This window comes from Hemiscyllium ocellatum, chromosome 7 (assembly GCF_020745735.1).
Source record: "Hemiscyllium ocellatum isolate sHemOce1 chromosome 7, sHemOce1.pat.X.cur, whole genome shotgun sequence".
In the NCBI taxonomy this organism is placed as follows: domain Eukaryota; kingdom Metazoa; phylum Chordata; class Chondrichthyes; order Orectolobiformes; family Hemiscylliidae; genus Hemiscyllium; species Hemiscyllium ocellatum.
Window position 1 is genome coordinate 70,432,833 of NC_083407.1, and position 14,756 is coordinate 70,447,588.

The window sequence follows — 14,756 nt, forward strand, 5'->3', positions numbered from 1 at the left end:
CTGCGCATTTTCCGATTGGTGCGATTTCCGAGGTCCGACCCTCCCACCCTACTTTCCCGTGCTGTTGGGGCGGACGCTTTCGATGCAGAGGTGGGAGGTCGGAGGTTAGAGGTTAAAGGAGATCTGCTTGCCCGTTCGAGATGGTGCCGAGCGAGGGGTTTATGTCTGAAGCCAGGGCTCTGGGCGAATCGAGGCCCGCGCAGTAATGAAAGCGAGAGCGCGGGCCGGGCTGGGCCACTCGGGGTTTTGTGCGGACGCGGCCTGAATGTGTGGACGTTCCGGGCGACCTGGTGCAGAAGTGACAGCGAATCGGAAGATGTGAAAATGGAAGGGACCCTGTACAAGTGGACCAATTACCTGACGGGTGAGCGGAGCCAGGCCCAGGGACTTGCCGCTGTCTCAGTGGAAAGAAGTTAGTTCACTGGTACAGGGCCTGGCTGGAAAGAGTCGTGAGGCAGTCCTGTTGGTGAATCTTGAGAAGGAGTCGGCTCAGAGACGATGGGCCGAACGGTTACTTTCTGCACCGTAACCGTTCGGTAGAAGTAGCTGTTCAGGGTTATCGAGGTCTCCTGCCACAATTCTGTGCCCATCGCCAAGTTTCCCCCGGACCACCGCTGCTGCACGTTTCCTCTGGGATCATTCGGATTCCGTTTAGAGTTTAATTGGCAACTGCGTGGACGCAGAGTATAATCACAGTCGTGGCATGGAGTATAGGAGCAAGGAGGCAATGTTGGAGTTGTACGGAGTGTTGGTTAGGTCACAGATGGAGTATGGTGTACAGTTGTGGTCACCTCACTACGGGAGGGATGTGATCGCAGTGAAGTGGGTACAGAGGAGGTTCACAAAGATGTTGCCTGGGATGGAAAAATTGGGCTATAAGGAGAGATTTGAATTCTTTAGAGCAGAGAAGGCTGAGGGGGTTAATGATTGAGTGCTTTAGGTTGAATAATATGGATAAGGTGAGTAGGGAGCAGCTGTTACCCTTGGTTGAGGGATCAGCCATGAAGGGCCGTACTTCTAGGGTAAGGAGAAGAAGGTTCAATTTGAGGAAAAAAAAAATTTCACTCTGAGGGTGATGGAAATCTGGAATGCACTACCCGGGAGGCCTCCTTTTCAAATGTACAAAATGAAGTGAGGTATATAGATCACGTTTCTATTTTAGGGTTCCAGTGCTAGCATCAAATACTCCTAGGTTATGAGGGTAACACATCTTGTTCTGAAGTAATTTTGTTTTTATTTTGCAAAGCAGTATTTACCCTAATTTAAATGCAAAAATGCATTTCCGTTTTTGAGTTTAATTGTGGAGAAACTATGTTTGGTCAACCCACATAGTTTGCATAAGTGTTTACATCTAGTAGAAAAATAGATATACTTAATCTTTCTCTAGATTTGAGCCTGGTCCCAGAGCAGCACTTAGTCCTTTATTAATACATGCTCCACTACTCTGGGATATACACCACATATGCATCAATGATATTTAATGTTTAAATTTTTCTTTTATTTGTGTTATACAGAATTGCAATCAAAGTCTCAACTATTGCATACCAGCTAAAAATATTTGAATAGGGTTAGTTCTAAAAGCATTAAAAGTTAATTAATTCCTGTCTTGTGAACTTTGGTCCTTCAAAATATTTGCCCTAATCAAGATTTTAAACACTCTCCTAGGTTGGCAACCTCGTTGGTTTGTCTTGGATAATGGCATACTTTCCTACTATGATTCTCAGGATGATGTTAACAAAGGAAGCAAAGGAAGTATCAAAATGGCTGTATGTGAAATTAAAGGTAGAGGAAAAAGCTATTTCCAAGTCAAAAAATCATAAATGAAAGATTTTTCATGTTCTTATTCATAAATTACTGCTTCAGTTTTGCTTTTGAAAATTAAGAGTGCGATATTCTAAACATTGGTTTCAAATATACTTGAAGATTGGCTCTTGGAAACAGATCAGTTATCAGATGATACTTTGCATGGAGTTTGCTTTGTTATTGAAATTACATTACTAACATTTTTGATTTAGATATTTATAGAAAATGTATACATATTTTGTTCTTGATACATCACTGGAACATTTCACATTTTTCTTTTTAAATCAGTACATTCAACAGATAGCACACGAATGGAATTAATTATTCCTGGAGAGCAGCATTTCTATGTGAAATCAGTCAATGCTGCTGAAAGGCAGAGATGGTTGGTGGCATTAGGAAGTTCAAAAGCATGTCTCACGGATACCAGGACTAAAAAGGAAAAAGGTAACATTAACTGTAGACAGGATTTGTAAATGACACAGAAAGCTTTCTGTTGTTCATGATTTGCATAACATTTTATCATGAAATCAGTTTAATTTTTCTGTTTCGTTTGCATTATTTCTTGTGTCCATTGTGTTGTGTTTTTTTTTTCAAAAGAAAAGCATAGCTAGATCTTAAAACCATTTGGAAATGTTTATGTACAATTGTTTCCTTAAGTCAAAAAGTTGTTGAGTGAAACTGTGTTATTAAAATGTTAATGAACATAATGACTATAACCTTTGTAAATACATGTTGAAAAATTAATTGCCCTCCAAATTGAACAAATGTAACTTTTTGCAAATTATGTTATTGAGGAGAAAAAAACTAAATGGAGGTATTGACCTTGGCAGTGCACTAATATTCCTTGTCAATCTATTCTATTTGCTCTTGCTGAACAAATTGATAACTTAATCTTTTGGCTTCTCTGTAAATTGTGTACTTCTGAATTATCTAGAAATCAGTGAAACCAATGAGTCTCTCAAAACGAAGATGTCAGAACTTCGGTTGTACTGTGACTTGTTGATGCAGCAAGTTCATACAATACAAGAGTCTGTCAAACAAGACCAGCCAAGTTTGTCCCCTCCTGAGGTATGATATGCCTGAGGTATACTGATATTAATTTTGCTTGTGTAGGTGTATAATCAGATTTCATGCCAGCCAAAATGTCCATCTATGCTAAACCCATTTCCCTGAAATTTTGGTCCATATCCTTCTCAACCTTTCCCTTCCATGTATTTGTCCAAATGCCTTTTAAATGTTGTTAACATACCTGCTTCCAACAACTTCTGCTGACAGCTTGTTCCATATACGTACCATCCTATGTTTTAAAAAAAAAGTTGCTTCTCTGGTTCCCTTTTATTCTGTCCTCTCTAACATTAAACTAATGCCTCCTAGTCCTTGGTTCCCCAACCCTGAGAAAAAGACTGAATGCATTCACCCTGTCAATGCCTCTCATGATCCATACACTTTGAAAAGATCATCCCTCAGTCTCCTACACTCGAAAGAAAAAAAAGTCCTAGTTTATCCAACCTCTCCCTATAATTCAGACCATTGAGGCTTGGCAACAGCCTTGTAAATTTCTTCTGCACTGTTTCCAGTTTAATAACATCCTTCCTGTAGTAAGATGACTAAAGCTGAACACAATACTCCAAGTGCAGCCTCAGCAATGTCCTATACAACTGCAAAATAACTTCCCAACTTCGATCCTCAATGCCCTAACTGATGAAGGCCAGTGTGCCAAAAAACTTCACTGCCCCATCTACCTATGACTCCACTGTCAGAACTATGTACCTGAATTCCAAGATCCCTCTGTTCCATTATACTCAGTAAGGCTCTACTATTAACCATGAAACTCCTACCTTGATTTGACTTTCCTAAATGCAAGACCTCGCACATCAATGTTAAACTCCATTTGCCAATTTCCCGACCCACCTCCGCAGCTGATCAAGGTCTTGCTGCAATTTTTGATAACCTCACTCACTGTCCACGATACTGCCTATTTTACCCGTCTGCAAAATTACCAATTCCTGATGAACGGCTTATGCCTGAAACGTCAGTTCTGCTCCTCAGATGTTGCCTGAACTGCTGTGCTTTTCCAGCACCACACACTTTGTACAAGACATGATTCGTGAGTTTCATTCTCATCCACATCATTGATATAGGTAACAAACAGTAATGGGCCCAGCACTGACCCCTGAGGCACACTGCTAGCCACAGGCCTTCAGTCCTCATCTTTTATCCAAAAACTAGCGTTTTTTAAATATATATGTGTTCATTGTAGGCATTGCTGGCTGGCCAGCATTTATTGCCTGTCCCTAGTTGTCCTTGAAAAGGTGGTGGTGAGTTGCCTTCTTGACCACTGCTGTCCACCTACTGTGGGTTGCCCCACAATGCCATTAGGAAGGGAATTCCAGGATTTTGACCCAGCGACAATAAAGGAATGATGATATATTTCCATCAGAATGGTGAGTGGCTTGAAGGGAAGCTTAAAGATGGTGGTGTTCCCATATATCAGTTGCCCTTCTCCTACTAGATGAAACTGGTCATGGGTTTGAAAGGTGCTGTTTGAGGATCTTTGGTGAAGTTCTGCAGTGCATTGTGTCGATAGTACACACTGCTGCTATTGAGAGTTGGTAGTAGAGGGAGTGGACATTAATGGATGTCACGCCAATTGTCTGAATGGTGCTAAGCCTCTTGTGTTGTTGGAGCTCAACCCATCTAGGCAACTGGGGAATATTCCATCACACTCCTGACTTGTGATGGCAAACAGGCTTTGGGGAGTTAAGAGGTGAATCACTCACTGCAGTATTCCTAGCCTCTCTATTAAACCCCAGGATGTCGATATTGGAGGATTCATGTTTATGCATCCTCTACCCATATCCCTACATCCAGCTATCAAATATAAAGTTGATAGTATGTGCCTGAACTGTTCCCTCTGGAAGTGTATTCTACTGCCACACAACTTCTCTCATCATCATACAAACAATAAATAGCACTCTGTTCTTTTTATGTTGCTATCAGATAAAAATGTTTGGCTAAATTTCTAATACAGCTTTGGGAAATAATGAGCAATTGCCCAACTTAGACCTCCAGAATGAAGAAAAGCTGTGTTTCTTTAAAGTAGTATAAAGAGGGTAAAGGGTTACCCTGTATTTTGGAACTTTTTAAAAGTTTGTGTGGAGTCTATGAATTGTGTAAAACAATGGTGCTTTTAGGTTCTTATGCAGTTTAGGATTGAGATAGCGGGTCTGTTAGCTCAGTTATTTGGATAGCTGATTTGCGATAATACAATATCAATTCCCACACTGGCTGAGCTTACCATGAAGAACTTTCCTTCTCTATCTTTCCCCCTGTCTTAAGGCACCGTGGTCCTCAAGTCAAACCACCAGTCATTCCTTTCTAATGCAAGGGCACCCCTCTCATACAATAGAACTGTGGTGACTTCTGGTATTTGGACAGTTCTGGATAAACAATGATCATTGATAAAGTGCAGCCTGAATTTAAAGCATGTTGTGAAATATGTATATTTAAGTAACACTTTGTTTTTGTTTCAGACCATGAATGAAGCTTCATCCTTGCTCAGTGCCACTTGCAATACCTTCATTTCAACTCTTGATGAGTGTATGAAGATAGCTAATGCCAAGTTTAAGCCAGAAATGTTCCAGTTTTCTCTCGCTGATCCACTTGTCTCTCCTGTATCACCATCACTTGTTCAGATGGTTCGGGTATGAGACTATAAAAACTAAAAAGAAAATACATATAATAATATATATTTGCATTTGTCTACTTTTTTTGGTAAAATGTTGTATTTTCGTGACTGGCTCTTAATGTAAATTGAGATATAATATCAGCTAATTTAGATGATAACTCACATTGTAATTTTCTTTTTGATGTTACAGATAAAACGATCCATTAGTCATCCTGGTACTATTCTTTATGATAGGTAAGGGAAAAGAATTTGGTTGTTGCAAATTATATTTGGCCACAGGTAATTGTGATAATTGATAAAAATGAGACCTTTGCAATGATATTTTTTAGCCCAGTATTCCTACCAGTATTACTTGTTCAATATGAGCATGTTGTTGTAGAATTTGCTGATAATTGGCATTTGCAGTAATGCTACTTTCTTAATTCCACAACATTAGGAATGTCCAACCTATGGCTCGTAGGCCACATATGGCCTGTTGGAGATTTCATGTGGCCTCCTGTCTGCTTTAATTTACAGGTCATCATAGTTTTTACAAGTAGTTGCGTCAGCAATTACACATCCTTTCTGTCCCATATAGGCTCACCTGCAGAACTTCAGCAGCTTATCAGCAGCAAACATGGGAGAGGACAAGTCTGTGCTTGGAGTAGCCTCCAGCAACCTGAGTCCTGTAGCCATGGTACTGAGTCTTTGGGCCAGCTCAAAGTAGGAGGCTTTCTACTTTGATTTCAAATCTGCAGAATTTCACATGCAGAAAAGAGTGGCAACTAGCATTAGGGATGGGGCCTCTCTCCTGGAGCATTCCCATTCCTAGCCACCACCTTGAAGCAAATTGTAGTGGATGGAGTTCTACCAACTCACCTTGCTCTTGTAGAAGGGGAAGTTCTTTGCAATATGGTAGATCGTGCTGAGAGTCAGTTGCTTGCTATTTGGATGGTGATGACAATTGGGGCCAAGCAAGAGTGCAGGCACCAGAGCAGCTTTAGCAGTTCCACTTGGCTGGTCAGGACTGAAAGCCGAAGTGGTGGCAGACAAGGCCTGCTATATATTCACGTAGAATGTCGTGGAGCTGCCGATATAGAGCTGCTGGAACGGGTTGGTGGCTCCCCAGTGGGTAGCAGCCTGGTAGTACCATTTAAAGATTCTTGCATTAGGTTGCCATCTCAGAGACATGTGGTGCTGCCTTAAGATAACTGGATGCACTTTCAACAGCTTTCTGAAGCAGATTTGCTCTTGTGTTGTTCATTTTCCTGAGGTTCTTTTTGGATAAGTGAATATTTGGAGTGCAAAGTCTCATGGATTATTTTCTGGAAGTAAGAGGGGACAGAATAAAACCGACAGTGAGAGAAAGGGTTTAGCAGTTTAGAAACAGGAGAACAAGAAGGAAAGGGGAAAGGGATAAGACTGTGGGAGAGAGGAAAAAATAAGTTGTAACAGGAGGAAATGTAGGATAAAAATCTGTTTCCTTCCGATTCCCATTTTCATGTGAAATCTGGCAAGGCCAACTTTTGAACTGTGACCAATGTAATGTCAGTGTAAGTTAAACTTAATTCCTTTTGCTTGCCTCCTTTTTCTAATGATCATGAATTGTGGCTGATTCCTTTCCTGTGTCTAGTTCTGCTTGTTACTCAAAAAGGCAATATTTGATATTATTAATAATCAATAATTATTTTATTGCTTTAGAATTTTTCTTTCACATTTTTTTGTGTTGAAATTCAATTTTGTCTTCAGTAGGAAACTGAACACAATTTACCAAAAAGAAGCAGTTATTGTGACACCACATGAGGAAGTACCCAAGACAATATCGGGATATTCAGGTGTTGAATCATATAGCGATAGCACTCTGGAATACACACAAAGTAAGCATGTAGTTCTTGCAATAAGCTATTAATGCTATTCCTAGAATAAAATTTGGAATTTTCACTTGCCAACTTAACTCTGGAAACATTTTATATTTCTAATCATTTAAACTGTAAATCTTGAAAAGCATGGTTATTTTGTTCACTGTTTTCAATGTGGAACAGCTCTATGGCAACTATGTGAAGTAGAGCATTATGGAATAAGAGCACTCGGTCACAAATGTCCTTTTTATGTTGAGTATTTTTAACTTTTTTCTTGAAACTAAAGTAAGTTCCACTAAGTGCAATTCATCTGTAAAAATCAGGGATGAATAATTGTTGCCATTTGGTTGATTTCAAACTTTTTCATCTCTGAATTCTGTCCTCTGTTTGACCTAGGGGTAGCAGTCACTCACCTATTCTCTGTAGAATTTGTCATCAATCTCATTGACTGTCTATCTGTGATGAGGGAAAGGACATTGGGTGCTATGGCTTTGGGACAGGGAGACAACCAAATGAGTGGGATAGAAGAGAACCTGAGGATGGTTGGCACTCTCAAGTGGTGGCAGAGTAGGACCCTTCTGAAACACCAGAAGGGAGTTGGGGAATTGCAGCTGCATAAAAAGCCCATAGGCTTTTTCACCAGTCATTAGTGGTAGGAAAGTAATGGAATTGTTACTAAAGGTGAGAAAAGAATAAACTCTAGGAAAAAAAAGTATAATAATGGAATTAATAAGAAAAAAATCTTGTTTGAGTGATTGTATTGATTTTTTTTGTGTAAGTAATGGAGAGAGTAGACAATGATAAAGGTGTAGATGTAATTTATCTGGATTTTCAAAGTGTTTTTGATCCAGTGTCTCATAATAAACTAATGAGTACAGTCTGGAGTTACTGTGGAAAAATGGATTGCTAGCTGGTATCAAGAGGGAAATCATACAGCGAGATTGGCAGGAGGTGGGAAGTGATCTTCAACAAGAATCAGTTTTGGGATCGTTGTGAAAAACAATGTATATTAATGATTTGGACTTTGGAATCAAGAACACAATATCTAATATTTCATATGCCAAATAAGGAGGTGAGCATAGTCAATACTGAAGAGGAGTGAAGCATGTTACAGGCTGGCATGTTTTCAATATGGGCAAATTGGCAAATTATTGAAAATGAAGCTCAACACATAAATATGAGGTAGTAGACCTAGAATAGAGTACAAGTCTAGATAGGGTACAGAGACAAAGGAATCTTGGAATACAACAATCTCTAATAGCTTCCACAAGTTGGCAAAGTGATTTAAAAACCTAGCCCATGGTCTCTTATTTCTAGACAAGGACAATGAAAGAGAATTAAAAATATGCAAGTTATGCTAAACATGCATTGAACCATGCTTAGACTACACTTGTCCAGAACTGCATGCAGTACTTTCTTTATATAATTGTAAGCAAGTAGAGGTAGCAAAGAGAGTGCTGAGAAGATAACCGTAAATGCACGGGTATACGTATCAGAAAAGGATTGACAGGCTGGGTTTTCCTTTTTAGGTTTTAAAAAAAACTGAGTGACTATGCAAAATGTTAAAATAATGAAAGATTTTGATAGAGCAGATACAAAGAGAATGTTTTCATTCAGGCAAAGGAGCATAACTAGAGGCCACACTGCAATCCAATTCAAAAGGAGTATCTTTAACCAAACAGAGAGAATGTGGAACTCACTACTATACCAGAGTGGTTGAAGCGAATAGTTTAGGTATATTTAAGGGGAAGGTAAAGAGGTATGTGAAAATTATTAGAATGGGGTTACAATGCTAGACTTAGGTGGAAAGTGGGAGGAGACTCCAATAAAGCATGAATGCTACCATGGACACATTGGGCCAAATTGACTTTTTTGTGCTGTGTATTCCATGTGATTCTAAATCATCAGCAAAATATCATATGGACAAAGCAGATGTCCTTTCACAATTTGAAGATACCATTAAATGTAGACTTATTTAAGCATTTGTAACTTTACTCTCGGATGCAAAAAGGAAAAGTAGTCAAAGGGATCAGAACTGCTGAGTTTCTCTGGCAATTTCTGTTTTTGTTTTTTTTCCGATCTCCAGTATTTGCTGTAACTTGTTTTAATTTCATGTTTAATTCACTACCACATCTTGTTCAGGTATACAGCTATTTAAAAGTCCTGCTCACCTTAGTAAGCCAAGAAGGAAGTCTGTCTATCTAACAATCCCTTTGTCTGCCTACCCTTTTTTCTCACTCTCACTCTTTCTGTATGTTGACTTTTTCTCCACCTACCTGCTCACTCCTCCCACAATCCTCCGCCCCCCACAATCACCACCAGTCAGTATGAATACTGTTTCTTCCTAGCTGCTTCTACTTCTTTAAAAAAAATCACTGGCCTTGAAACATTAACTGTATTTTTTCTGCATAGATGCTGCAAGACCTGCTGAGTTTCTCCAGCAATTTATACTTTTATGTACGACCCTTTTGGGATTCAATTGCCACTTTATGATACTAACTGAATGTAAAATAAAGCAATGATCTAAAAGTACAGAAGCCATTAGCCAGATTGTTGTTCAGAGCGTTCTGCTGTGGGTTTAAATTGCACCAATGATCGAAACTGTGTTACCAGTTATAAAGGTTGAACTCCGTTAAAACATTGGGTAATATGTGGAGAGAAAGTAGAGTTAATGTTTTGAGTCTAGTGACCCTCTTTCACAAGAGAGCTTGGAAAAGTTGGTATTTGTGCTGAAAGACCTAGAGCAGTTGTGTGTGGCATGGGAAAGGAATGAGTGGATAGCTGGAGATGGAGTCCAGAGACAATGGGATGGATGTACATGTGCTCAGGAGTAAAAACCTAATAGTTGGGAACATGTAGGTGAAAATGGGTTTATGTTCTACTTCCTGGTTAAGGCTCCATACACACCTTCCAGGTGAAGCAGCAATTTACTTGCACCTCTCTCAATCTAGTCCACTGTATCTGTTGCTCACAACATGGTCTCTTCTACACTGGGAAAATGAAATGCAGATTAGGAGATCGCTTTGTGGAACAATTTCATCTTGTTGGCAGAAATACCCCTGAGATTCCAATTCCCTGCCATTTCAACACACCACTGTGTTCCCTGACTAACACTTCCATCTCAGGCCTGCTACAGTGCTCCAACGAGAAGCTGGAAGGATAGCATCTCATTTTACACTTGTGATCCTGCAGGATTCAATATAGATTTGAATAATCTTCGATCCTGAATACATTCTTCCATTTCTTTACGCTTATGCACAGTCTTCAACAAAAAGAACACCTTTACCTAGCTACTGACAGTTCTGAAGAAGAGTCACCGACTGGACTCAATATGCTAACTCTGCTTAATCTTCACAGATGCTGCCAGATGTGCTGTTTCTCTCCAGCAATTGTTTTTGTTTCAGATGTCCAACATCTGCAGTTCTTTGTTTTATTTTGCTGAGTAAGCATGTCTGTGCTTTTAAAACTGTCTCTTCTCAGCTCTGTAAAAGGCAAACTGAAACATTATGGAGATGGAGTGTTTACACTGAACCAAGATTATAAATTTTATTTTTCAACCTTTTTACAGAGACTGCTCAGCTTTCTTGCAATTCCTTACCTACTGCAAATGGTGAATTCCCTCCAGTGGTCATTCCAGAAGAAAATATTGAGAACTCGAGGAATAAATTATCTGAGACAGAGAGTCCTTTTGTTGCACTTTTAAGTTGAAAACACGTGAATTAAGATGGATTGAAAAGGTGGTCACTCCGCTAATATTGCTATGCAGTTATTGCTGGCATTTATATATTCCAATAAGGTGAAGTGGTTCTAAAATTTCCCAGACTTTTTTCTGCACTTTATAATGCATAAAATCAGAAGCTTGACAAGCTTACCTAACCTTATTTCTTTTATATATTTTCAGCAGATGACAACTTTTTTTTTCTACACTATATTGTGTAATCAATTGTTGGTCTGATCCAGAATGTCTCCATACAGTGCATGGCGTCATTAAAAGTTAGTGTAACTTGGTTGGAAAAATACTTGGTTGGGCTGAACACAGCAGTGCTTTTCTGACTGTTGTCAGGACAGGTTTGATGCCAGGAATTAAATCCTTGGGGCTGTACATGTCCATTCTTTGCACCTGTTTGTCCAGAGGGAGTGTGTCTTCTGGAAGAATTGCTATTAAATGTGGATTTTTGTTTTGACCTTTTAGTTTAATTTTGTTGTTTGTACATTTTGAATAGAATCTTTGTTACATGCATCAGTGCTGTACACTGTCTTAGGATGAGGTTTGGATTGTGCTTCATCTTTTCTAGTAGCCGCCAATTAGTACTGGTTATACCAGAACTTGAATTCTTGTAGAAAGAGTTTCTGGAACATAAAGTTATAACTAATGTGTTCTGCACTATTACAAAATCTTTTGTAAAAGATACACAAGTAAATTCTTCCCAATTCAAAGTGTATGCAATTTAGCGGAGTCGATGAACATAGTGTATTTTGTATTCAATAAAAGTAGATAAATGAAAGACAGTGGAGATCCAGAGGCAAAATTTAACTAGCAACAGGGTAGATGTAATCTTTATTTTCAACTGAGGCAAATGGTAAAACTTCTATTTGAAATTGATGTAACTATGATAGCTTATTTATGAGATGGCAGGTAAGTGTTACTAATTGCTGGTCAAAAGGAGTTGTCATTCGTAATTACTTTCCTTGCTACTTTTCCTCCCTTGGCCAGTTATTTCCTGTCTGTTTGCAAAGGTTTAACTGGTTGTGCAATTAAAAGCTTTCAAAGTTCTTGCATTTCTGTCTCTGTCAAGTGGGAAGGACTTAAATATTTTTAGAGGTGCAAAATCTAGCTCTTGCCAAGATGCTGTCCAGACTAAGTGTGTTTCACTTAGAAGAAAAAATAGCTTAAGGGTGCTTTGACCAAATTTCTCCAAGAATGTTTTTTTCTAATTTTAGGATGCCAGTTCATTTACCAACCAATTAGCCAAAAAAAGGGAGTTTAAGAAACCTCTTTGTATATTACTTTGCTTTAAATCAGTTTTGTTTAACAGTGTAGTTTAATCTGGACACCAGTTTCTTCTATGAAAGGGAGACTGGGAGAGAGAAATTGCTTATTTTAGCAAACAGAAGGAAGCAAATAGTGTATATAATCTTTGTTCTGCCACATATTAAACAATGATTAAGATTGATAGCACTCCAAGCTTTTTTAAACTAACAGAATCCTCCTTGCTATAGGTTTAAATTATCAAAATATTTCAAAGTCTGATTTATCTGTTTTATCTGATGATTGACAACCAATTAGGATAATATAATCTTATGAGCAATATGTAAGAGAATTCAACTTCAAGCATGTTAGCACTATTTGAAAGTAATACGTGTATATCTTTGACTTGTAACTCATTGTGCAAAGTAAAGCACTTTAATCTTCCAAACCCTATTACAAAGTCCAAAAATGACCTAATTTTGGTTTATTAAGCAACTCCAGCTTTTAAAGGTTCAGAAAGTATTAAGTAAGTTAAAATGTTAGCATTTATAAGTACCCATAAATGATGGAGTTACTAGAACCAATTTGTCAGGTATGAATGTAAACTGTTAACCATGCCATTTTATTCTGTGTATGTTTTACATGAATATTAAATACTGTGAATATTATGAATTTGTATGGAAAATTCTATTGTTAAATGAACACAATTTTATATCAGTAGTACCTTTGCGAAGGCATCAATTTGGGTATTTATGCCTACATAAATGATTTTGCAGCTTCACCAATAATTAAGTGACTATATCCAATGAAAACAAATTGTCTAAGATTAAGATGCCTGGTTTGTTTTAACTGGTCTGCAGGAGCAATAGGAGGATAGTATGATTGAGCTTGATATCCTGGGGAAAAATTAATCAGTATTTCAACTATTAATTGCTATTGACCTTACCCCTCCTCTTAACATGTATATGTAGATGTGGATGAAGATGTAATTAAACTCACTCCTGATTTCTCTCTGCCATTTCCCAACCATGATTTTTACCCCATACTTTATGGTCCAATGGTCTGTTGACATGGGCTGTTTCAGCTCTCATGTAAATATCGCCACTTGGACTTGATTGGACCCAAAACATGTCTGTAAAAATATTTAACTTCCAAAAAAGAAGGGAAGCAAGTGGATGTTTAAAAAGATCTAACACTAAGTTTTATTAGTGGGATTTTTGAGAAAGAGGAATATTACCACATTTTTTTGAATCTTTATACTTCATTGTAAAATAGTTACTTTAGAATTTTAAAGTTCAGTACATTTGTTTTGGAGAATTAAAGATGAAGCAAACTCAAAAGGAAAGATGTGCATAATGCACTGTAGGGTGGACATTTTGAAGTATTTTAATCCTAATAACTAATGCTGAGCCATTAAGATCGCAACACGATTGATTAGAAATGTTAATGTGTATATTGTTAATTTTGCTTTCCATGAATGTAAAATAGCTTTGGAGGTGGAGAATAATTTTGCCATGTCAGTGTACCCATTTAGGATGTGCTAGTTCAGCATGGGACATAGGTTTTGTTGCAGACTACTATCTGTTATTTTCTAATGACACTTCATATAAAGAAATTAAACTTTTCTGAAAATACTTTCAATCAAGCTTGAAATTTCATTTGTACTGAGAAAATAATGAGGGAAAACATATTCCCTTCCGACAGGAGAACACAATCAAAGTTGTTCTGCTTTTCATTGCTAAGTAGAGGTGACTGAATATTATGGAATTCTGATGAACTGTTGTATGTACCTGCTGTTGTGACAATCAACTATTTAAATTAGGCCTTTACACTTTAATAGAACTTGAAGAGAGTTTATAGGAAGTATAGTGATATTAACTGCTATTCTAATAGTTTGAATAATATTTGAACTCTGAATGTTTATTTTAAACTGGGTGATGTAGGGGAGTGAAATGTTGGCATACTGATTTGCTAATCATTCGTTCCTATTGATAAGATTAGTTTTCAGGTTTATGTAATCTGAATAAATGCAATTCCCATTAACTAACAATTGTGAGCTAATTTGTGTAGCTGTATGAAATATTTTGTGAGCTTTGATAGTAACTGTTTTAAAAAAAAAGTTGGGTAATACAGAGATCAACTATTGCAGGAAAGGAAAGACCATTTTTGTCATAGTTTTCATCTTGTACTCATCAGGACAATTTGCCAGTACACCAATGTAAAGGGGAATGACATTTATATACTTTGTGAAAAGAACATGCTGATTGGTTGGCAAGTGAGCTCTTGTAGAGGCATTGCCATGGAGAATGTACCAATTAAATGGATATTGACTGTCATGTGTCAATCTTTGTTTAAATTTAACTGATCAAGGCATTGTACAGAAGAATGAACCAAAGAATGGCAGTCACACACTCTGTTTAGCTGAAGCAGGCATATTTTGTGTAAATTTCTTTCTATT

General features: G+C 37.9%; 1 protein-coding gene across 2 annotated transcripts; it reads left to right on the plus strand.

Moving 5' to 3' along the window:
• Positions 1 to 57: 57 nt before the first annotated feature.
• On the plus strand, positions 58 to 12,966 carry plekha3 (pleckstrin homology domain containing, family A (phosphoinositide binding specific) member 3). Of its 2 annotated transcripts, none has more exons than XM_060827331.1 (8): positions 58 to 364; positions 1,666 to 1,782; positions 2,092 to 2,247; positions 2,738 to 2,871; positions 5,337 to 5,507; positions 5,682 to 5,725; positions 7,220 to 7,347; positions 10,898 to 12,966. In XM_060827331.1, the coding sequence occupies exons 1-8, from the start codon at positions 325 to 327 to the stop codon at positions 11,035 to 11,037; spliced, it is 930 nt and encodes a 309-aa protein (XP_060683314.1). In that variant the 5' UTR covers positions 58 to 324; the 3' UTR covers positions 11,038 to 12,966. The 2 variants fall into 2 exon arrangements, with proteins under 2 accessions (XP_060683314.1, XP_060683315.1); XM_060827332.1 differs by having other exon boundaries at positions 7,223 to 7,347.
• Positions 12,967 to 14,756: the final 1,790 nt, after the last annotated feature.